General features: G+C 45.3%; 9 protein-coding genes across 9 annotated transcripts; 7 read left to right on the top strand and 2 right to left on the bottom strand.

The window, feature by feature from the left end:
- Positions 1 to 76: 76 nt before the first annotated feature.
- RRP5 (Rrp5p) lies at positions 77 to 5,215 on the bottom strand (the record flags this gene model as incomplete). Its single annotated transcript, XM_037283407.1, has 1 exon — positions 77 to 5,215. One exon carries the CDS (start codon positions 5,213 to 5,215, stop codon positions 77 to 79), a length of 5,139 nt encoding a protein of 1,712 aa, XP_037139303.1.
- Positions 5,216 to 6,214: 999 nt separating this feature from the next.
- Positions 6,215 to 10,597, top strand: YPK9 (putative acid anhydride hydrolase; the record flags this gene model as incomplete). Its single annotated transcript, XM_037283406.1, has 1 exon — positions 6,215 to 10,597. The coding sequence occupies one exon, from the start codon at positions 6,215 to 6,217 to the stop codon at positions 10,595 to 10,597; it is 4,383 nt and encodes a 1,460-aa protein (XP_037139302.1).
- An 18-nt stretch (positions 10,598 to 10,615) lies between these two features.
- On the bottom strand, positions 10,616 to 11,437 carry HG536_0D01490 (uncharacterized protein; the record flags this gene model as incomplete). The annotated part of the gene is made up of 1 exon (XM_037283405.1): positions 10,616 to 11,437. One exon carries the CDS (start codon positions 11,435 to 11,437, stop codon positions 10,616 to 10,618), a length of 822 nt encoding a protein of 273 aa, XP_037139301.1.
- A 470-nt stretch (positions 11,438 to 11,907) lies between these two features.
- HG536_0D01480 (40S ribosomal protein eS10) lies at positions 11,908 to 12,225 on the top strand (the record flags this gene model as incomplete). Its single annotated transcript, XM_037283404.1, has 1 exon — positions 11,908 to 12,225. One exon carries the CDS (start codon positions 11,908 to 11,910, stop codon positions 12,223 to 12,225), a length of 318 nt encoding a protein of 105 aa, XP_037139300.1.
- Positions 12,226 to 12,308: 83 nt separating this feature from the next.
- On the top strand, positions 12,309 to 15,404 carry PEP5 (tethering complex subunit PEP5; the record flags this gene model as incomplete). Its single annotated transcript, XM_037283403.1, has 1 exon — positions 12,309 to 15,404. One exon carries the CDS (start codon positions 12,309 to 12,311, stop codon positions 15,402 to 15,404), a length of 3,096 nt encoding a protein of 1,031 aa, XP_037139299.1.
- Positions 15,405 to 15,587: 183 nt separating this feature from the next.
- On the top strand, positions 15,588 to 17,642 carry FUS2 (Fus2p; the record flags this gene model as incomplete). The annotated part of the gene is made up of 1 exon (XM_037283402.1): positions 15,588 to 17,642. One exon carries the CDS (start codon positions 15,588 to 15,590, stop codon positions 17,640 to 17,642), a length of 2,055 nt encoding a protein of 684 aa, XP_037139298.1.
- Positions 17,643 to 17,866: 224 nt separating this feature from the next.
- Positions 17,867 to 18,505, top strand: RRS1 (ribosome biogenesis protein RRS1; the record flags this gene model as incomplete). Its single annotated transcript, XM_037283401.1, has 1 exon — positions 17,867 to 18,505. One exon carries the CDS (start codon positions 17,867 to 17,869, stop codon positions 18,503 to 18,505), a length of 639 nt encoding a protein of 212 aa, XP_037139297.1.
- A 153-nt stretch (positions 18,506 to 18,658) lies between these two features.
- HG536_0D01440 (uncharacterized protein) lies at positions 18,659 to 19,327 on the top strand (the record flags this gene model as incomplete). Its single annotated transcript, XM_037283400.1, has 1 exon — positions 18,659 to 19,327. One exon carries the CDS (start codon positions 18,659 to 18,661, stop codon positions 19,325 to 19,327), a length of 669 nt encoding a protein of 222 aa, XP_037139296.1.
- Positions 19,328 to 19,506: 179 nt separating this feature from the next.
- HG536_0D01430 (uncharacterized protein) lies at positions 19,507 to 23,415 on the top strand (the record flags this gene model as incomplete). Its single annotated transcript, XM_037283399.1, has 1 exon — positions 19,507 to 23,415. One exon carries the CDS (start codon positions 19,507 to 19,509, stop codon positions 23,413 to 23,415), a length of 3,909 nt encoding a protein of 1,302 aa, XP_037139295.1.
- Positions 23,416 to 23,428: the final 13 nt, after the last annotated feature.

Here is a 23,428-nt window from a genome sequence, read left to right as displayed (position 1 = left end):
ATCTTCATGAAATTATATTTCTTTCTAATATACAAAAGTCTTCTATGCAGTGTTCTAATTCTCCCAAAACAACTGTTCAGTTGCTTTCAGGTTTGAGGGTTTTTTCTGCGTATTCGACGGCCTTTGCCTTGACGTATTCAGCAGTCTTTTCGTCCTTCGCAGACTCTTCAAATTGCAGCCACTTATTGAAGAAGAATTTGGCCTGCTTTCTCGTTAATTTTCTGGAGATTACACGCTCAAATAAGTTCTCTACCTTCTTCTTCTGTCCGATTTTTATTTCTTGATCGAGATAGACGTTCCAAAGATCGATCCTCTTTGGAGCATCAGCAACTAGACCTTCAAATAACGAACGAGCTCTTTCAGGATCACCCCTAGAAAATTCGAGTTGAGCGAATTTTCTTACTAGTTCGATATGACAACGTTTGGGCAAAGCCTTCAAGGCGTTAGACAACAAAGACCGAGCTTCTTGAGGTTGATTTTGAGAGAGCAAAAATTCGCTCCAGGACAACCAGATTGAAACCTTCTCTGAGCCGAACTTCTTTGCAGCTAATTTGAACAAGCTTGAGGCTTGCTCAAATTTTTCGCTCATCTGATAAATGCTCAACAGTTTGTTATGGATGGTGAAGGAATCCATATACTGACATGCTCTCTTGAAAACTTCTTCAAGAGACTCATCCGTGCCGAATGTATTTTCCAAATTGAGCAGAGCAATCCAAATATTCAGCTTCTCAGCTTCTTCTCTGAAATTGATAGTCTTAAGTGCTCTCTCTGCAATTGCTCGGGCCTTTTCGACTTCGCTTAATTGAAGCTGGAATGCCATATAGTTCATCCAAATGACAGAAGAATTAGGATCTCCCATAATTAAGCGTTCAAAATCTCCTACCGATTCTGGTGCTCTAGCGTTGATATCCGCAGTCTTATCTTCAACAATATGCAACTTTTTTCTTTGGCGCTTTGTCTTCTTAGTGGTAGTGAAATCTTCGTCTTCCTCAGATTCCTCGCTCTCTTGAGCTTGGTCCAAAATGCTAGCCGTCCAATCGAAGCCTGCGCTCAAGCTCAGTCCATCAACAGATGTAGAGTTCTTCTCGACAGGCTGTGGCGCGCTTTCCAAATCTGCTTCATCTTCCGACTCACTAGCACCATAAATCAAGTCGCCTATGACTTCCTTACCTTCATCTTCTTCTAGCACGATAGGTTCTGCATCGGCTTCCTTTTTAAAATGCGAGGCTTTCAAACTCAAAGAGATCTGTTTTTTCTCGGGATTGACCTTAAGCACGTAAGCTTTCACTCTATCACCACTGCCAAACAAAGATGAGAGATCTTCAGGTGCTTTTTCGGCAATTTCGGAGCGGTGCGCCAAACCAGTGATGTTAACTGTATCATCGAGCTTGACAAACACACCAAAATCGGTAACATTTTTGACATTACCTTCGAAAATATCACCAGGCTTAATGTCATCATAGGTCTTTAAGATATTTAACTCACCATTCACCTCGGATTCTCTTAAAGTCAACAAAATTCGAGAATCTTCATCACTGTTAACAACCTTGCCGACGACACATTGCATAGGCTTGTAGAACTTTTTCCAATCCTTCAAGAAGGAGTCAGACAATTTACTAACTGGAACGAAAGCCTCGATGTTTGTGCTTAAATAAACGAAGATTCCCTTGTCAGTTACATTCTTAACAAGCGCCTGGACAACGTCACCTTGCTTAATATCTTTATGAGAAGCAATAGCGCGGGATTTGGCATTGTTGGACCGCAGAGATAATCTAATCTTGCCGTTGTCAGAATCCACGGATAGCACGGTCGCAGGGACAGTCTGGCCGATCATTCCTTTGAAAGCAGTTTCCAGTGGCACGGAAAAATCATCCAGTGCGTCAGTGGCAAACGAAATGCCAACAACATCACCTCCTAAGTTGAGAAGGACGTATTTTTCGGTGATTTTGACGATCTTGGCAGGAAGACTATCGCCAACGGTGATATCTTTGGAAGATTCAACCGCTTTCGTCCGCCCAGTAACGGTAATGAAACCGTGATCCGAATCGATACTTTTCACTGTCACCTTGAGGGCGCTTCCCAGTGGAAACTGTTCCTCGATATCCTTCGAATAAGTTGTACTATCGTCGGTTAAATCAAAAACAGAAACCTTTGCCTTTAGTATAGGCGAAACGGTGAGCCACAGATTATTGCTGCCAAAATTGTTAACAAATCCCAGAACCTCTTGGCCAACCACAACATCGTCAATGGATTGGAGCTCGCTATTCAAGTCGTCAAGTTTAGATTTCCTCATTGTCAGCTCCAAAACAGTAGAGTTAGTGATTTTGTGGGTTATTGGCAAGAACTTGTGACCTCTAGTGTCATGATTTCCAATAATTTTCACTTTGATGATATCTCCCACTTTTATATTCTCAAGTGGCCTTTTAGGGTTCTTTAGATCTTTGTAATTATCGAACACCTCAGATATGTCAACTCTACCGTACAAGTTATCTGCTAAAATGACATTCAGTTGATTCTTCTTGACGGCTTTGACCTTAGCGTCAACCACTTTGCCAAATTTGTAATCAGCAAGATAAGTAATAGAGATATCAACAGGATTGAGCGCTTTGAGGTTAGAATCCTTCTCCGAAACTTTCTTTTTTGGTTCTTTCAATGTTAATAAAAACCTCTGATGCTCATCATCAGTTCTCAGGAGGTATGCTGTAACGGACTGGTTAATGTAAAACGCCTTCGAGAGATCCACCGCACGGCTTTCAACTGCATAACTAGGAAGAACTAGTCCAACAAATTTCCCATTGAATGCCACAAACAGGCCCTTTTCGGAGATAGATTTGATGTATCCATGCATTGGCATCGCTGCTTCGCTTGTCTTGATATCCTCGTAGGTGACGGGCAGTATTTCCTTTTCAGCGTCCTCTATCAGGGATTGCTTGAGAGTGGCGTTAAAAACTTGCGTTCTGACATCTTTGTCAATGACTAGAGCTTTGGTACCAAATCCGATTCTGATCTTTTTCAACTGTGCTCTATTTTGCTCGATTCTCGAGTCAGAAAGGTGCCCGACATAAATCACACCACGTAGACCTCCGTTGCTCATTTCGACAACAAGCGAATCCTTTGTCTTTTCGACTACAGTAACATCCACCATTGAGCGACCGGGAATCATTTGATCTATAATCTTCTTTTGCTCCTGAGCCTGATCGAGTGAAAGTTTACATGTAACAATCACTCTACTTCTTTCCTCGTCCACCTCAAGAATCCTTACGAGTACTGTCTGGCCCAACCTCAAATGATCCTCAGGTTTCTTCACAAATACTTCTGAGATTTCAGAGTTTGGCAAATATCCCTTTATGCCACCGAAAAAGAGTACATGACAGCCTTTTGGCTGAAACGCTTGGACGGTCGCCACGGTTTTGGAGTTTTTTTGGTGTATCTGTAATGCATTGGAGTACGAAGATATAATGTCAATATCATCGTCAATATCGATGAGGGACTTCTTCAAGGTCATAAATATGCGGCCACGGTTATCGATGTTCAAAATCTTTCCTTTAACCTTCGATCCAATCTTGAACTTTCTTTCTGGGTAGACTAACCGGGTATCAGAAATATGCAATGGTGGAACGAATGCTGTGAATTGACCGCTGAACAATTTAAGCTGTATACCAGAGCTGGAAACGCTTATTATTTCACATTGTGGAACGATCTCGCCAACTGGAATGTCCTTCGGCCTTAGATATTTGAGCTTTAGTAGCTCGGGATCGGTGGAAAGCTGAAGAAGCATGTCAACATTGTTGAAACCGACAACACGCGCGGCGACGGCGCCTTGCAGATTAATCTCTCCAATCTTGGAAGAATGCACTTGACCAATGCGTTCTTCATCAAGTGCCAAATACAGATATTCAGAATCACGTCCTAAAACCGAGCAGGCCTCGAAAGTATAACCGACTGGGAAGGCCTCTAAGCTCTCCTGCTCAAAACACCTGGGTTCTAACGAAGTTACGTGAGGCATATTACTCAAAATGAGAACCTTGTCACCACTTCTGTTAAGTAAAGACGCAAGAACCCTACATCTGATAGTGGAACCGATGGCAAAATTGTGTTTTAGTTTCTCATCACTGAACGTTCGCAGGTGGGCAACACCGACGAAACCAGAAATCAATCCAAAGACTTTACCTTTGAGACCGTTCTTGGAGACCTCTTCGCAGAGCAGATCAACCGCCTGACCTGGTGACACGGCATCGATGGAGGACACTTGACTTATCTTCTTATTTTTGGAGGTGAAGTCCATATTAACGGTCACGGCTCTACCAGATTTCTTGGATACATTGGCGAGAAATACGGATCCAGGCAACAGCTTGTCGAAGTGAGGAACATCCTTTCTTGAAATGAAGCCCGTAAAACCATCAATTCCCAGATCTAGGATCGCACCGTGATCCTCAATGCTTTTGACAGAACACTGCACGGCGGCATGCTTATCCAGGTCTTCTTCTGCGAAATCATTGACGACAGAGGGTTCAATTGACAGCTCGATCCTCTTCTTCTGATTTTTCTTCTTTGGCGCTTCCAAAGCGCTGTTATGACTGACTGAGCACCTCAACCACTGGCCTATGCTGAAGTAGTTGTTGAGGTCAGGAAGTTGCTTCGAGGACTTCTCCGCAGTTTGATCGTCTTTCTCGTCGTCTGAAGAATCATACTCGCCATCGTTAACATCGTCAGTGCCATTTTCCGCATCCATATCCTCATCCAGATTTTGTAAAACTGCCGTGATTTGCTCCGATATGTTGGTAATCTTCACGTAGCCAGATATATCGTCAGTGAAAGAGACGCGAAGTTCGTGTCTACCAATGGCTGAGATTTGACCAAGTAGAAGGGACCCGATCTTCAGATTCTTGAAATTCAAATGCTCGACGACCTCTATAGATGCTTCATCCTGTGATTTTTCAGATTTTGCCTTAGTCATCTTACTGGTTTTCTTTCTCTTTTTAGGTCTGCTACTCTCGGTAGCCTCCGCTGATTGAGCTTCGAACAGAACATCTTTGGCGGCCTCATTGGCCACTTGTTTTAACTCCAAGGGAGTCAGAGCTGAAGCACCTCCTCTTGGGAATGAAACCTCTTCTCCCTCACGAGTAAGGGAGGACGCAGTGGGCTGCTTTGTGGCATCCATCCTCAACAATGGAGACTCTTCATCTCTCTTCCTCTTATCAGACTTCGCCATCATACATAAGAAGACTAGTTAGAGAGAATTCGGACACTTGAGCAGAACTATCAATGGCTTGTGGAAATCAAAGCTAAGGTGTAGTGCATTGATTAAGCTCATCTCATCTCATCGCGGAATCTCTAGTAGATTGAAAATTTTTCAGATACATTCGTACGAACTGCAAAGTGTCACAGTTTAAATCTCTGTCGTCGAAACGTCAGCACCATAAATCGCAACTGAATGGCTGAAATGGCTGATATTGCGGCCTCTATATCCTTAAATCAAGAAGCGGAGACCTATGTTACTTATATTGCCTCACGATGTTGCCACCAAATCACGATGGCATTGATTGATCAGGGGAGGAACATTAAGAAATAATCTGTTGCTCTTGAAGAAGATCTCGTTAGATAGTCCCTGCCGAGGTCAAATAAAAGCTGGATCACCAGGCAACAAACAGTGCGTCTAGTTCTGTCCCGGATTGATTTGACGGTTTGTGCTTGTGATGAACCACTCGCACAGTTGCATGTCGAAAAAATCTAACCAGGGTGAGTAGCATGCTCTGCAACAGGCGCGACTGAATTTTCTGCCCTTTAATGCTTTTCAGCTAGCATTTTAACTTCGGCAAATCGCGATGACGACGCATTATTGACCGCAGCCGATCACAGCATGTAAAAATCACTTTCGAGTCGATGGTATCATTTTCATACAAGGCAGCATGCACGTCCTTCTTCGATTACGCCATCCGTGTTATATTCTAGATCGTCTCTCTAAATAAGTCGAGATCCTTGCCTGAAATGAGTGCCAATTTGATGCTCGTACTAGCTTGACGATACATATCAACAAAGATCTGAGAATGATATCTGGAACCTTCAATTCATCTTTAATCTTATATCTGTCGCTTCTCGCCAGCTAACGCTAGCTATCTTTAAGTAGCCCCTGCAAAAAATGATGGTTGAAGATTACTGACAGAATCTTCGACGAGCAAAAGCTTCCTCCTCCGAGGAATCTCAGGATAGAATTATGGATGGCCAACGATATTGCGCCAGCAATGAAGCTACTAGAATACCAGCGAGGCAAAGGTCCTCATTTTCTTCGGTAAGAACAGGCTCGACAGCTACTACTTTAACATCGGATGTTGTCTTAGAGCAAAACAGTACGGAACCGTATGCGGGAGCAACATTTGAGACAGTGCCCAGTTCAATTGTTTCGTTTCATCATCCACATTCGTTTCAGTCGAGCAACATACTGGCAAGCTCAATATCTTCCGGGATAGGTGACAGAAGAGGCCGCAGATTAGCCGAAGCAGAGTCACTGGTTCAGCCTTCAAGTGCAAGATCGCGAAGCTCTTCGAATAACCACCGTTTCAGATTTTTCACTGAAGAAGAGATAAGCAATGCTGAGGGGGCTTCGACGCTTGAGCATACCGATTATGACACGCGATGGGATTCCGTCCCTGCCTATGAGCAGCAGCGCCTCCAAGACTCCCGGTATGGATCACAGAGGTCGTCTATACATAGTCCAAGATCGTCTTTTTCAAACGGAAGCTTCTATGGATCCCTGCAAGAAAGAGGCCGCTCGCTGTCGAGGGCTTCTAGACAGTCGCAGCATAGGGAATTACCATCAAAAAGATATTCGCCTTCGGTACATTCAGCTGCAAGTTCGTCACGGTACAGTTTGAGAGATAGAGTTCCGTCCGAGCTGGAGGATCGTGCTGATGGAGCGTTGGATGAGGATTCTGATCATTCCATTGCGTCATCGGGCAGTGAGGGTTCGAATAATCTTGGAGATGATGTTACCGGGCAAGAAGATTCAAATGCATATTATAAGAAGTCCTCAACTCATGCGGAGTACCTGAAACCGCGCTATCATGATAAATTCTATCCTGACCTTCCGTCGCAACAGTACTACCAGAGGTTTTATATCTCGGAAGAGGATCTGGTGATAGGTATCGCTGGCTACAAAACTTCACGTTTGAGATTTTGGCTCTTTAGAGTTCTATGTCTAATCACTGGTGGCCTCTTTTACCTGCTGATGAGATGGATGCCATATTATAAAGTTAAGATTTATGGTATTAAGGTACCATTGGCAACAGCTGAGTGGGTCATAGTAGAAAGTGAATACGGCGATTTCAACTGCATAGAGGTGAAGAGGCAATGGTACAATAGGCCGATGAGTACTCTACTGCCCATGGCGCCGTATCCACCGGAACCAAACGGCAGCTCCTACTTCAACATGCATCGAATCAGTGAACTCAACCCCAGCATTCCCATTCTCATATCTTTTGAGTATAGGTACATTACATTCATTTATTCACCGTTAGAGGATATTTTCAGAACCAATAATAATTGGGCGGACCCAGATTGGACGGATTTGGCTTCTGTACATCGGGGTCTGACCAGGGGGGTATGTGAAGATCGTGTTCTCGCCTTCGGAAAGAACCATATCAATTTGAAGGTGAAGACAACCTCTCAAGTTTTTTTCGACGAGGCTCTTCATCCTTTTTACGTTTTTCAACTCTTCTCGATAGTTTTATGGTCGCTCGATGCTTACTTTTACTATGCGGCCTGTATCTTTTTGATATCAATATTCTCCATCGTTGACACTTTGATTGAAACCAGAAAGACTTCCAAGCGCCTTGCGGAGATGTCTCACTTCAATTGCGAAGTAAGGGTTTTCAGGGAAGAGTTTTGGACTCATGTTAACTCGTCAGAATTAGTACCAGGTGATGTATACGAAGTTTCAGATCCGGCCCTGAGTATTTTACCCTGTGACTCCATTCTACTCTCAGGTGACTGCATAGTCAATGAGTCTATGCTCACCGGAGAATCGGTGCCCGTTTCAAAAATCCCGGCGAACCAGAAGACCATGAACCAGCTATTGCTCGATTTTCAGGACACGCAGATTTCCAGTAATGTTTCGAAGTCGTTTTTGTTCAATGGAACCAAGATCATCAGAACCCGCGTTCCCCATGGACAATCAGCTGCGCTTGCAATGGTAGTCAGGACAGGCTTTTCCACTACAAAAGGTTCGCTCGTGCGGTCGATGGTTTTTCCTAAGCCAACAAGTTTCAAATTTTATGAGGATTCTTTCAAATATATTGCCTTTATGGCCATCATTGCCATGGTCGGCTTTTCAATAAGCTGTGTGCGTTTTATCAAAATTGGCTTAGACAAGAAAACGATGATTTTAAGGGCGCTGGATATCATCACAATAGTCGTCCCGCCCGCATTACCTGCTACATTGACTATTGGCACAAATTTCGCCTTGAGTAGGTTAAAAAAGAGAGGGATTTTTTGTATATCACCAACCAGAGTTAATGTATGTGGGAAAGTTGATACTATGTGTTTTGACAAAACAGGCACGTTAACTGAAGATGGTCTTGACATCTTAGGAGTTCATGTCTCGCAACCGTCCTCCCACAATAGCTTCCAATTCAGTGATCTCAAGCAAAGCATTGACAAGGTGTTCCCAAAGTTTTCTCTGAATGATTGCAATTCTCCATCAGATTTCCGAGCAAGAAGCTTCTTAGTTGCGTTGTTAACATGCCATTCATTGCGTTTAGTTGATGATGAGCTACTTGGGGACCCATTAGATTTCAAAATGTTCCAGTTTGGAGGTTGGTCTTACGAAGAAGATCTGCAAAAACATGAGTTCCATTCTATGTATGATCAAAGACATGAGGGCGACATTTTTCCCGAAAACACTACCATTATACCTGCTGTGGTCCATCCGAACGGAAGTGATCCGAATAATCGATTCATCGACAACGATCCCCACAATTTTCTGGGAATAGTGAGAAGTTTCGAGTTTCTCTCGGAGTTGCGTAGGATGAGCGTTATCGTGAAGCCTAACAGTGACGACGTCTATTGGTCTTTCACCAAAGGTGCACCAGAAATAATAGCAGAGATCTGCAATAAAAGCACATTACCAAAGGATTACGAAGCTCTCTTGCATCACTATACGCATGCAGGTTATAGAGTTATTGCTTGTGCAGGGAAAACTTTACGCAAGCGAACATGGCTATACTCGCAGAAAGTAACGAGGGAAGAGGTAGAATCAAACCTTGAGTTCCTTGGCTTTATTATCTTTGAGAACAAACTGAAAGCCAAGACTGCAGAGACTTTGGAAACTTTGCGCAACGCGAACATCAGGACCATTATGTGTACGGGAGATAATATTCTGACGGCGATTTCTGTGGGCAAAGAATCAGGTCTTACCAACTGCGAGAAAGTGTACGTCCCAGCTCTTGTCGACAATCCGCGTGGCGATGGTCCGCAGATAGAGTGGCGAGATGTCAACGACTCTGAAAATGTGCTGGATATGAGAACCTTGAAAGCGGAGGACGGCACGGAAGACTACACTCTTGCCATCACAGGAGACGTGTTTAGAGTTCTTTTCAGAAATGATAGTGAAATATCCGAAGCGTACAAGGAAGAGGTCCTGATCAAAGCTTCCATATACGCCAGGATGTCTCCCGATGAAAAGCATGAGCTGATGGAGCAATTGCAGAAGCTTGACTACGTCGTTGGGTTCTGTGGTGACGGCGCAAACGACTGCGGTGCCCTAAAAGCCGCCAACGTGGGAATATCGTTATCGGAGGCCGAAGCCTCTGTGGCAGCCCCTTTCACCTCACAGGTATTTGACATTAGCTGTGTTATAGATGTGATCAAGGAGGGCCGTGGTTCCCTGGTCACCTCCTTTGCTTGCTTTCAATACATGAGTCTCTACTCGGCGATTCAGTTCATTACCGTCACCATATTGTACTGCCGCGGGTCGAATCTTGGCGACTTCCAGTTTCTCTACATCGACCTTCTGCTAATCATACCACTCGCTATCTTCATGTCGTGGTGCAGGCCGTACCACACTGTGACAAAGAAGAGGCCCAGCGCCAACCTGGTGTCGCCCAAGATCCTCGTTCCGCTCGTACTGAGCATCGCGATCTGCCTGCTGTTCCAGGCGGTTCCCTGGCTCCTGGCACAGAACAGGAACTGGTACCAAAAGCCGATTGTCGGCGGAGACGACATGGTCCAGTCCTCGGATAACACCGTGCTCTTTTTTGTATCGAATTTCCAGTACATCCTGACAGCCGTGGTGCTGTCGACGGGTCCGCCCTACAGGGAGCCGGCGTCCCGGAACAAGGGCTTCATAGCGGACGTCGTCATCTCTGTCGCCCTAAGCATCGCGCTGATGTTTGCATCACCAGCCTCGTTCTGGGGCCGACTATTCCAGCTCACGACCGTCACTACCAACTTCAAGCTTTTCATCCTGGCATGGGCACTGGCCAACTACTACTGCATGCTACAAATCCCGCCGCGGGCCAAGCGCTACTTCAAGAAGAAGAGAAGCAACAAGAAGTACAAGAACCTGCTCAAAGACAGAAATGTATCATCCATTGCCGTATAGAACTCTAACATACCCCGATCAGCGAGCGGCGTTCCTCATCGACAGGAAGCAGTTCCACGCCAGCCCGACCGACGAGCTGAACGGCACCTGCAGGTGTTTGGGCACCGCCAGAAAGTTGACGAACTGCACCGCCGGCCAAACCAGGTAGTTGCACCCGAGCGTCGACACATACAGCCGCTGGATCTTCCTGCCGAACGCGGCCGCGTCGCCGCCCTCCATCACATAGCTCGAGTACATAAAGAAACAGTAAAGGGACACGGGCGAATAGAGCAGTTGATCCGACAACACGCGCTCCAGCACCTGAACCACTGTCGGGTCCTCCGTATAGAAGAAGTTCAAGAACTTGTACCAGGGAACCTGGAAGAACGAGAGCGTGAAGCCCCACGCCATGAAACAGACCCAACGATAGAAGTCGAAGAAGTAAGTGTCTGGCGCATCCTCCCCATCCTCCTCGACGCTCATAGATCCGATTACGGCGGCTCCGCCGCCGTAATCATTGAACACCGACAGGTTATCGCTATCGATGTCCACCAGGTTGCGAGCGGTGCTGCCTACGATCGGCGGCAGCGGGTCAACTGCCTCTGCCGCGTAGCAGTGGATCGCCTGTGCCAGCGCGTCCGAGATTCCGTATAGCAAGACGTTGGTGCATAAGCTGGCCACTAGCGCAGACTTCCCATACAGTTCCCGGTACACGCTGGTGAACCGCCACAGGCTTGCGGACCATATCGCGAGCACGAACCAGTGCACCACAGAGACTCGCAATAGCCGCCAGTGCGCAAGCGAATCGACCTGCTCGCGTAGCGGCTCCAGATGGTGAGCCCAGGATCCGCCGCTCTCCATTGTTTGGTGGCCGTGCGATAGGGGCCCGTTGGCGCCAGGGCCCCGGTGGGATGGCTTAAGTCCTGTGTCGTCAAGCAGGGCCGTTTGAAACGATTGGGATGTGTGGGTTCCCGGATGGTTGATGGACTGTTATTTTCACCCATGCATCTTGAGATTCCTTCGGGCGGGACCCATGCATCCGCGAAACTGGCGACAATCGGACAGGTGTAGATTTCTGGGTGGGAAGCGCGTGTTTTCGGCCCAAGCGACGCAAAGGGTCAGCGAGCAGTGGAAATTGTTCAGTTTGTGCAGCGGGCAGAGGTGGCGGAGCCGCTGCGCAGATTGAGTGTGAGGTTTGTGGAAGCCTGGGATGGGTTGTCCAGAGGTCGGCAAGTATAGCAGTCGGGGACAACTTATTGATTACTTGCAGTCTTTTAGTTGTTAACGAGAAGCTAGAGAGACCCAAGAGATCGCAGAGCAACGGCACAAAGATGTTGATTCCAAAGGAAGAAAGAACCAAGATTCACAGATACTTGTTCCAAGAGGGTGTTGTTGTGGCCAAGAAGGACTTCAACCAGCCACAACACGAGGAGATCGACACCAAGAACTTGTATGTGATCAAGGCTTTGCAATCGTTGACCTCCAAGGGTTACGTCAAAACCCAATTCTCGTGGCAATACTACTACTACACCTTGACCGAACAAGGTGTGGAGTACTTGAGAGAGTACTTGAACTTGCCAGAGCACATCGTCCCAGGCACTTACATGCAAGACAGATCCCAGACCCAAAGACCACAGAGAAGATACTAGATAGTGTAGCTATGTGTATTTTTTATTTTCTCTGTTTCCCTAAGTAATAAATAAGAGCGAGTTTAAGTCACAGCATTCATTACATGGCTAGCGAACGCGCCGGGGAGTGGGTCATGTTGGCGTCGTGGAGACAGTTTCAGTTCTATGAGAGCGTTCCGCTTCGGGATCCGCTGCTGGGTTCGGACTCGCCGCTGTATGCTGATCCTACGGTGTCTGCGGCAGCTCCCGTGGGCCGGGGCAGGCTAGTGGTCGCGGTGAAGTCAACGGTGGTTAGAGTGGTGGATTTGGGCAACTCGAGGGTTGAACATGAATTTCGAGCGTTCCAGGATGGTTATCAGATCAACCACCTCGAGGTCGCGGGACAGGGGTTCCTCGTGGCAGTCGCAGAACAGGTCGGCAGGCCATCCCTGATTAGGATATACAAGTTACAGGCGCTGCCGCGTGATGAGAAGTCGTACCATGCCGAGGTCGAGGTCAAGAATGGCAACAACACGTTTCCCATCTCTGTGGTGTCCATCAGTCGCGATTTGTCGTGCATCGCCGTTGGGTTTGCCAACGGACGGATATTGCTTGTACGGGGAGATCTTCCTCGAGACAGAGGTTCGAGACAGAGGATTATCTACGAGGATCCTAGCAGAGAACCACTGACTTCTCTATGCTTCAACGCGGACGCCACTGTTTGCTTCGCTTCGACTACTGCCAGGGTCCTGTTGTTCAATACAACAGGTCGCAATAAAGGCCAGCCGGATCTTGTGCTGGAGCCCAAGAAGGGTGTGGATCTGCATTGTGGAGTATTCAATAGGTTCACTAATGAGTATGTCTGCGTTTTAGAGGATAACTTGGTGTTTTTTGGCGCCAATGGCGATAGAAAATCAATGGCGCTCAGCATCCCCGCTGTGCATCGGGTGTGTCCCATCGACAAGGACCATATTTTGCTCGTTCTCCAGGCAGAGTATTCGCAGTCTACCGTATTGCAAGTGGAAGAGTTGTCGCAATCAAACGCAAATAAAGTTATCATTATCGATTTGCGAAACAAAATCATCGCTTTCGACATGTTCATCTCAAGCGCGGTGGTGGACGTACTTTTAAGTGACTGCGTCTATCTGCTAACTTCAGAGGTTCTTCTCTACCAACTGACGCAGAAAGACCTGCAAGAACAGCTGGATATCGTTGTCAAGAAGGAGCTCTTCCCCTTTGCACTTGAACTAGCAGATCAGCATAATTTGGATCCCCTGCAAATACAGCATATTCACAAGAAATACGGTGATTGGCTTTATAGGAAAGACTTGAAAAGTGAGGCGGTAGACCAATATATTCAGTGCCTAGACGTTGTCGAAACAAGCGAAATTATCTCTAAATTCGGCATTGTTGAGAATCCTGACCCCAAAGGACTGGAAAACCTTGCCGACTTTTTATGGTCACTTGTCAAGAAGGATGTCGCTAATTCAGATCATATTACTTTGCTTCTCATCGCTTTGATTAAAATGAAGGCCGAGGATCAGCTGAGATTCTTCATCGACCATTTCACAAGATCTGGCAAATTCTCCGAAGAAATCATCACGAGAGATCTCGATGATGAGGCCTTTTTTTATTCTGATAAGACACTTTTCGACTTGGAGCTTGTGGTTAGTTTACTTCAGGAATCAAATTACCCATCCTTGGCTTATCAGTTGGTATCCAGATACGCGAGGGATCCCGTGCTCATAGTGGAGGTGTTGCTAAACTCGTTAAATGATCCGCATTCGGCATTGAAATACATCCGGAGTTTGTCAATTGACGACACCTTAAGAATTTTGGTCGCTTTCTCGAAGAAACTGCTGGAGAAGCTACCTAACGAAACGAATCTTTTACTGATAGATGTCTTCACCGGCAAATATGAGCCAGCTTCCTATGATATGAAAGCTGCCAATGAGCCGAATCATGATGCGCAAGATGAGAATATCGTCTTTTACAGTTACAAGACTTTTCTTGGTTACATGAATGACAAGATGAATAAGAGAAAAGCAGAAGATCAAAAAGGCCTTAAGAGAGCTCCAACGTATCATCCACCAAAACCATCATTGGTTTTCATTGCTTTCATTTCTAAACCCTTCGAGTTCGTTGTATTTTTAGAGGCCTGCTTGGAAAGCTATCAACAATATGAGGGCTCCCGAGAGGACAAACAGGTGATCCTAACAACGCTGTATGATTTATACTTGTCCTTGGCTGCAAGTGATGTGGCCGAACGTCAAGACGACTGGAAAGTAAGGGCTGAAAGGATTCTCAAGCTAAGTAATGAGTTAGTTGCTGAAGACTCTGACTCCACGTCCGGAAAACCTATCGATAACTCATTAATGATGCTTATCGCACATATGAACGAGTTGGACATCTACGGCGTCGGAAATCATACCACAATAGAAAAATCCGATTCTGGGCTCGATAGTGCGCAAAAAGCGGGCTTAGTCAACACTATGCGCTCGTTGATATTTGCCGGAGAAGCTGTCAAGTGCCTGGAATTCCTTGAGACTCACGAAGAGACAGAGCCCTACCTCTTCAGAGTCGCCCTTACTTACTTTATCTCCTCCAAACATGTTTTGAAAGAGATTGGTGGCGAGAAGGTATTAAAGGAAAAACTACTGGACAAGATAGTACAAAAGGGCCTGATGACAATCCTGGATTTGCTGCAACTGCTAGCATCGACGAACGTGGTCACCTATGGTGTTGTTCAAGACATCTTAATCAATCATGTTCAGCAAGAAGAAGATCAGATAAAGAGGACTCGCAAGTTGGTTGACTCTTATAGAGCAGAGCTCGAGACGAAGAAAGAGAAATTGAGCTCTTTGTCACGTTTGGAAGAACCTTCAAGGATTAAGCTCAAAAATTTCAAGTGCTGTATGTGTAATACAACCTTGGAGCTGCCGATTGTATACTTCAAATGCGAGCATGTTTACCACAAGAGATGTCTCAACGAGATTGGTACTTCAGAAGACGGGGAGAGCATTTTTAGGTGCCCCAAATGCATAGTAGAGATAGAAACGTCTGAAAAGTTGCTTCAAGCTCAACGCGAGGCTAGCACTAAATTGGACCTTTTACATATGGCATTGAACGACGACCAGAATACGAAAGATCGCTTCAAGGTTGTGACAGAATTTATCGGCAGAGGTGGGCTGGATCATACTTATGTAACGTTAGATAAATAGATGTGGGCCTTTCTGCCTTTCCTGTTACCATGGTATCGCGCGTAACATATGAAACAGCCTTAAGACAGACTACTAACAAGTTTCGAAGATGAAAGATGCTCTTGACGACATCTAGGGTATTAAAGAGCGAACGATCAACTCATTAAAACTTCGTAATGATCTGAACTCAAACCAGGGAAAGAAATGTTCAAAACCTCGCGGTTTTGCCAGGAGATTCACCTTCCTGCATCGCATTCGCTAACACCAATAAGAGATTACGAGAATGATTATTTCCATAAGGATGATAATAAAATGCCTATAATTGAGCGATTTCCATATGGGAAGCCTAAAAACTACCGAGATAGTGTGGAAACATCCGCAAAGCTGCACAAGAGACCTGCAAGTTTAGTGCTAGATGAAAAGGCGGATCCGCCAACTAAGAAGCAATTCTCCCCATTGAACTTGAGAAAATTCACGGATGTGGTCGCGTTGGATACCGATGTGGAAAGCTCAAACCAGGCGAGTTTGACAGAATTCCTACAGGTGGTTCGGGCCCTTTTTGAATCAGAAGTGAGATATGCTAACCTGATGGAACTATCCAATCTTGTGTATCGAAGGGCATTGCACGACAATAGGGCTTTCAGAAACAAACTTATACGGAACGACTCCAATGAAGAGCTGCTTTTATTTGGGAACATTGCAACAATCTCTTCTATAAGTAGACTATTCATCTCCGGTCTGGAGACAATTCTGGCGTGTGATCAGGCGCCTGCAGTAGTTGGCGATGAATACTGGGATGAGCTGCTGGGGAATGAAGCGATACAAGACAGGTTGATGAAGAAGCTCGACATTGGTAGGGTCTTTAATCTGCATTTTTTGCGAATTAAGACTACATATTTGACCTATTCAGTAACGCACAGAAAGCAGAAAGAGCTCCTTGGGCTCTTGCGAGAAGGAAATCCTCAGCTTTTCAAAAAATGGCATGATGGGTGCTTGAAAGCGGCTCAGATGAACAAACTGGAGCTCATTTTCGAAAGTCCAATCATAAGGCTCAAAGAATGGGTTAATGTGCTGAGCCGCATGTATCCGTTATCACTTAGGATCTTGAGGGAGGAATTCAGTGGCAACATCTTAAAGGCATTGGAACAGTTTCAGTCCTTTGAGAAAGATGTTGCCGCCGAGACGAAGGAATTCAATAACAATGCCATGTATGACTTCAGTTTAACGCCCGTTGAAATAATTCAGAGTTATGGATCCGAACAAGAGACCGTGAAGGCGCCCACTGCGATCCAACCGACCCAGCGTGCATCTCAGCGCAGTCCAGATAAGGATCTCCTGCATCTCGTGAGCACAAAGAGGGACAGTAAGGGTACAAACGGGAGGGCCTCGTCCATCTTTTCAAGGTCTTCCAGCCGCTATTCCAGCGACTCAACAAGTCTAACCGCCGCAGAAGTTAACACTTTTCAAGAAAGCCAGGAGACCGAATGGCATCCCGATGACAAGGATTCTCTCACCTTGATGGACCACATAACAAAATTAAAGAAGATTCATCGGGGCTTGATAGCACTAAAAAGCGTTATAGCCAAGGAAGATATGCTTTCGCTTCTAGACATCAACCTGAAACATGCCAAAGCGTGGGAAGCAGTAATTCAGTGTGATCCCGATGTCGCCATCTATGATGGCCTCCATGATGGTTATGAGAGTTCAATGTATAGCGCCTACGTCGAGAAACTGCAAAGACAGAGAGAAGAAGCTACCTTGATGAAAGTTGAGGAGATGGAAGTCTCAGTTAGGGCACCACTTTCGATGTTGATCCAGCTTTGCGAGCGCGTACGGTCTCGCCTAAGAGACCTCAATGCATTGAAGAAGGACTACATCGCATACCTCCGGGAAAGAGGCTCTTCTACTCATGACATCAAAAAGGATATCTTGGGTAAGCACTTCCAAAGTATGCAACAGGAAATGCTTCGTGAGCTTCCGGAGTTTATCAAGCTAGTCCACAAGGTCTTTGAGATGATAGTCTTGAGCTATCACAGGAAAATGCTGCGATACCTGGAGATTGCCGCAGGCGGAGATACATCCCTAATACAAGACCTGGAGAGTCTTGGAAAGCTGAAGAAGGATGTCGGGAAGCACTTCGACATACTCGAGACTTTTTCTGCTTCCCGATATTACAGTAAGAGAATGGTCAGAGATGAATGGAAATTTCGACAAGAACCCACCGCCAGTAGAGTTCTTCGCAGATTATTTGAGCTTTGATAACTAGTAAGAGATTCCCTCTCGAGTGGCACAGGCAATCACAATGAGCTGATGCTAGAAACCAAATCGAAACAGCTCAAACACTTGTTCTTTAGGTCGTACCCAGTTATTACTTGCAAGCATTCAACAAGCGATGGCGATGAGCAGAAAAAAAAAAAGCATGGCAAAGACCAGTTTCAACCTTATGATTCAAAGAGCTAAGAAAGTAGCGAGGCTGGCTTACGATGTCTAGTAAGGACTACAAGAGTTTGCCTGTAACAGTGGAAAAGCCCATTCCAGTCACCTACGATTTGGGTAACTTGGCGATCTTTGACTCGAATGTCCTTGATAGAAACGATTTCGATTCTTCAAATGCCAAACGTGAAGAGAATATCAAGGCTTTAACTCGTGACAACGTCCAACTGCTTATTAACCAGATACTTTCGTTGCCCATCAAGACTACTACCGAATCAGCCGGTGGCACAAGCAATCAAAGTGCTTCGATGACTTTGATCCAGCTTCCAGAGCCAATAACACAATTGCCAAGAGAGAAGCCTTTGCCCAAACCTAAGGCTCCTACGAAATGGGAACTGTTCGCCGCAAAGAAGGGCATCAAGCCCAAGGAGAGAGCTGGTAAGTCCGTTTATGACGAGGCTACTGGTGAATGGGTGGCTAAATGGGGCTACAAAGGTGCTAATAAGGCTTTGGACGACCAATGGCTGGTGGAAGTGGACGACAAGGTGAAGAACACCGAGGATGAGCTGATCGACCCACGTACGCTGAACCGCAGACAGAGAAAAGAGCTTGTAAAGAAGAACGAGAGACAACAGAAGAACGAGAGACAACAGAAGAAAAACCTGAGGAACCCTCGAGTCTCCAAATAAGCACTCTAGCTCTCCATACCAATGGCCTTCCATCCTATGTACACTATATGCAGTCAGTTAGTTTCTGGCAATAAATAAGACGTGAAAAATTGACTTAGAAGAGAAAAGACCTTGATAAACCGCCAATTCTGGGCCTGGAGTCGCTGTGTAACGATGGTTGATATCGAAAGCTATGTTCCGATGATAGACGCTATACTCAGTGCATCTAACCCTGACGAAGTGACTCCCAAGCGGATCAGGAAGGCACTTCAAGAGCTTTTCGGTGTTAATCTGAACTCTCAGCGGAAGGCCGTAAACCAATTGATCGTAGAAAGGTTCCAGGAAGTTCAATCAAGACCAAAAGTCCTCGTTACACAGGAGGAGCTTCTCAAGAGAGACGAAGCATTGGCTCATAGCCTGCATTTGGAAGAGAAGGCAGCTGCCAAGAAGTCACGAAGTCCCAAAGTGAGGAAGAGCAGAAAGGGCGAACGGAACCCACCAAAGAATAACAACCTAGTCTCCCGTAAGCTGGAGCTAATGGAGCCCCTGCGAGGCTTCCTGGGAGAGACAATGCTGCCAAGAACAGAAGTTGTGAAAAAACTATGGGACTATATCAAGGAGAATGAACTGCAAAACCCGCAAGACCGTCGTGAGATCATATGCGATAGTCAAATGGAGCCCATATTCGGAAAAAAGATGACTATGTTCTCGATGAACAAGCTTCTGTCCAAATATCTAAAGAATCCAGAAAACGACGCTACGAATCCTATCAAGGAGGATCCTTCGAGCGGTAACGAAGATTTAGCAGAAGCTAATTCTTCTGGGGAGGATTCAAGAGATTGAGCTCGGGGAAGAGACCTGCTAATTTGTTGCATTCTTCTGATTGTTAATATATGGGCTTAACAGTGAGCGCGCGAGTATTTTCGCGCATCTCAGCTCAAACGAGCAACTAATAGTAAAGCAGATCAAAAAGACTGAAGATTGAACAAAGCCAGATAGATATCTGCTGCCTGTCATACGATATGAATCAGGTGTCATCTGGTTCATCTTCATCCCTTTGTGAGAGAGCTTCACCTGCGCCTTCAATTTCGCAGCTGTACGGGATTAATACCGAAACCGATGATACTTATCGATTTGCATTGAGATTGCTGGTGCTGGAATACATTAATGAGCCTAGGTTTCGAAGTAAATATGTTGCGGAATCGACAGCTGTGAGAAAACCTTCTCCATTGGCAGCTAGTAACTATAATAAAAGAGCGTCATGGTTTTCTAACGGCTCATCTATGCTCAGCAGAGAGAGTGAAGAGAGTGATGCTGTTCAAAAAACCCTTCCAAAGTTGGAAAAGTACTTAAGTAATGTGGCGATCAACAATGTCGCCATTCGTGATGGTAAGCTGAGAAGAAGTCTTCTGAAGTTTTACAATGATGTCTTTTTGAATCCAGAAATGAGCAGGACTTTGGAGGCAGCACAGGGGTTTGAGGAAATAATAGTTTATTTTACCAAGGCTTCCAATGGGGAGCTGAACAAACTGGTCGTTGAGAACATTCACGAGGAGTTGTATTGCGAAATTTCGTACTTCATCGACTTGATCATCAAACTGGCTGCTGATGATCTTCCTGCGAACTCCGTATCCAAGCTTCAGGAGTACAAGGAGACGGTGAAACCAAGAAAAGTATCACTGAAAAAATATAGCACATCGGCTGTGATAAGCCGAGCTTCTTCGCCTAATTTGGTTGAGGTGAGTACGAAACCAGCATTCAAATTAAAAGAGATCACGCATTCATCGTATTTCATGGACCTCTTTCAAGTTTCTTCAATTACCTTACAGCAAGATGTCATCAAGGTTATGGACGAAGCCGTGAATGCCGCATATTGCAAGGAGCTTCGTGCTTGGAAAGAAAAGACCAGAGCAGGAAAGGGCCGTTTTAATGTCGAGAATTTCCCTTCGGAAAGAGAATTCAAGCTGTGGGAATTTTTTGAGATAGGAGAGATCGCCTCTTTGCTCGATAGATTCGAGTCGGATGAGGCTGGTGTGACAAACGGTAACGACTCTCCCGTCATCATACCGCCTGACGCTAGAAATTCCTTTGTTTCTTTGGTTTCCAGAATTCTTTTGCTTGAGTCGAAACAAAATGTCAACTCTCTTAATCTGTCTCAGAGTGCTTTGTTTTTCATCACAAAGGCTTCTAAGTATTGGAGATTGAATTATCATTCCACCCTCGCCTCATTGATCTACACTGCGGCAAACCTGACCATACTGAGCGGCGAAGAGATAAACCTGAATCTTGCAGAAAATCTGCTGAATTTCATTCGACTGAAGGTACTAAAGGTGGAGACCAACATGGAAACGTCCCTTTGGAATGATCTTGACAGGAAACAGTGGTCGGAAAACCTCTTGTATTCGGCGAACCAGTGCAGCAACATGATTGATAATTTGTTAACGGCACTGTTCGCAAGTACAAAGCCCAAATTCTCAAAGGCTCTATCATTCTACTACTGTAATATCAAAGAGGACCCATGTATGACAATGGACCAGCAGCAATCCAACATCCTTGATCGACAAATGCTCAAGAGATTTCGTAAGACTGTTTTCAAAACAAGCGAGCGTTTCTATATATCACTGCTTGATCAGGTTCCAAAGGATAGTACCATCAAAATCCAGCATATTCAGAATGTTGCAGAGCAGATCATTGAACAGATTAAGAGCATTCAGAAAAGGTACAATAAGCCGCTGTTGGACAAGATTAACTTGGCCTTTGAATGTTCTACAGTTTTAATTGAAGCATTTGGATCGGATATCTCAGCCATGGTGAAGCGCGCGAAGAAGTATGGATCTGTAGAGTTGGGTCAACCGATTGCTCCAGTAGACGCTTTAGAGGCTTACTCCGTTTTCAAGGAGCTACGGTCCATTTACAAGCAAGTGCGACCGAATAACTCCTTTCCGTGCAATCTAGAAAAGCTGTTTGTGAAATACGTTACTCAGTTGTGTGACGAGGTGAGCCAAAAGGTACTGAAAGTTATAGAATCCTCCATCCAAAATGAAACGTGGGAATTTGTGAATCCAGAAGTGCCGTTTAGTAACTCAGTGCTCGATATTTTTAAGATGATAAATGAATCAATTAACTTGTTCAAGAAGCTTGATTGGCAAGAGGACTATCAGATAGCCAAAGTAATAACATTTCTTTTGAAATCTTTCTCCGACGGTTTGCTCTTTTACACTAACACGTTGCTTAGGATGATTGAAGAAGACCTCATCCAAGATGCGGAACACCTGCGATTGAATGACAAAGAAAGGAGAAGCGTTTCTGGAACTAGGCCGTATATGGAAAAGGCCCATCACAGTTGGTCATTTCATGGAATGAAGAATGCTCTGAGGTCTTCTCAGGTGGCTGAAATACCTGGACCTTACCAGTTCAAGAACCGCACATGCGTTCTGCTGAGCAATTTCGAGTCGATGATTCAGAAATTGAATGATCTTGATGAGCAAATCAATGCCGAACAGCTTTCTAAAATCGTTCAGGCGCACGAAGGTGACAACTCCAGAAGAAAGAATTCTAAAGATGAAGACACAGCGTTGCATCAGCTTTACACCATACGCATCATCAAGGCGAAGGGAATTAAGGGATTCTCAAAAGCTGGACTCTCCAACGCTTTAGTTTCCATCGTGGACACTTCAAAACATCATGAAATTGGAAAGACTAAGCTCATCAATAATACTATTAATCCAATGTGGGATGAGGAGTTCGAAATCGAAACTCCTGTGAACAAATCACAGTCCTTAACCATGATGGTATGGCATCGTCCCTCTGGCAGATTTAACTCTTTTAGCAGCTACGAACTTTGTGGCAAATGCTCTATATTATTGGAACCCAAGAAGTTTAGCGATGACGGCTTTCCCAATGAAGTGACTCTTCAACTCGACACGCAAGGGAAGCTCTACCTAGAGATAGCTCTCGAGAGCGAGAAGGTAGATGCACTATTCGCGATGGGAAGAACTTACCGGACGTTAACCAGGGCTAGAGATAGAGCTATCGAACTGATCATAAGTAAATTCTCGGCATGCATTGGATACGCTTTCTCTCGGACAACGTTGGAAAAGGTTTGCGGCTCTCATGGTACACTTATCGTGTCAAAAAATGAAGTTTACGAAGCGATTGTCCCACTTTTCGACTATTTAAACTCAAACTTGAACATCCTGGCTTCTAGTCTTTCTCAAGATCTTCTCTTCAAAATAATGCTGAGGGCCTGGTCATGTATCCTCCAGGCGGCAGATGCTTTGCTTTTACCGCCATTATCAATAGCTCGAAATAAGAGACTCTCTGGATCAAAGTCCTTTTTTGGCAGCGCCGTCTCAGCCGCCTTGCATAACACGTATGTTGTGCCCGGCTATGGCAGGGCGCTCACATTGGTAGAGGTCGAAACTGTCTTTTCCTGGCTGTATGCCCTGTGTGTGGACTTCTTCCACAACGGTGGTGAGGGTCCGCCGCTCAGCGATTTGAAGAACAGTCACTATCAAACAATGCTCTTAATCGCCGCCTACTACGATAAAAATGCGAATGAGTTGAAACAGGAGGTTGAGAGGCTGTCGCCGAGTTATGCTAAATATATCAACAAACTGGCATTTGGGCTTGATAACCATAGAAGACTCAGCAACCGATTGGTGACGTTGGCGCGGAAAGAGACGATTATGGCGAACGCATCAAAGAAGGCAAGATTAAAAATTCAACAAGAAATCGAACAAGATCAAAACGATTCTCTTGAGAGGTCGAGCGAAACGTTGGATATCGTGTTCAGAATCTTGCTAGTCAAAGGCGAGGCAGACTTTGTAAGCCAGCAACTAGCTGTCAGAAGTAAGATGAAAAAGTCTGTCGCCACGGAGAAGCTGGTCAAGGCTGCTGTACAGGGACAGAGACTGAAATACAAGCATTGATATTAAGTACATA

This window comes from Torulaspora globosa, chromosome 4 (genome assembly GCF_014133895.1).
Source record: "Torulaspora globosa chromosome 4, complete sequence".
Classification (NCBI taxonomy): Eukaryota; Fungi; Ascomycota; class Saccharomycetes; order Saccharomycetales; family Saccharomycetaceae; genus Torulaspora; species Torulaspora globosa.
The sequence above is the reverse complement of the archived record's forward strand: the minus strand, read 5'-3'. Positions and strand labels throughout refer to the sequence as shown.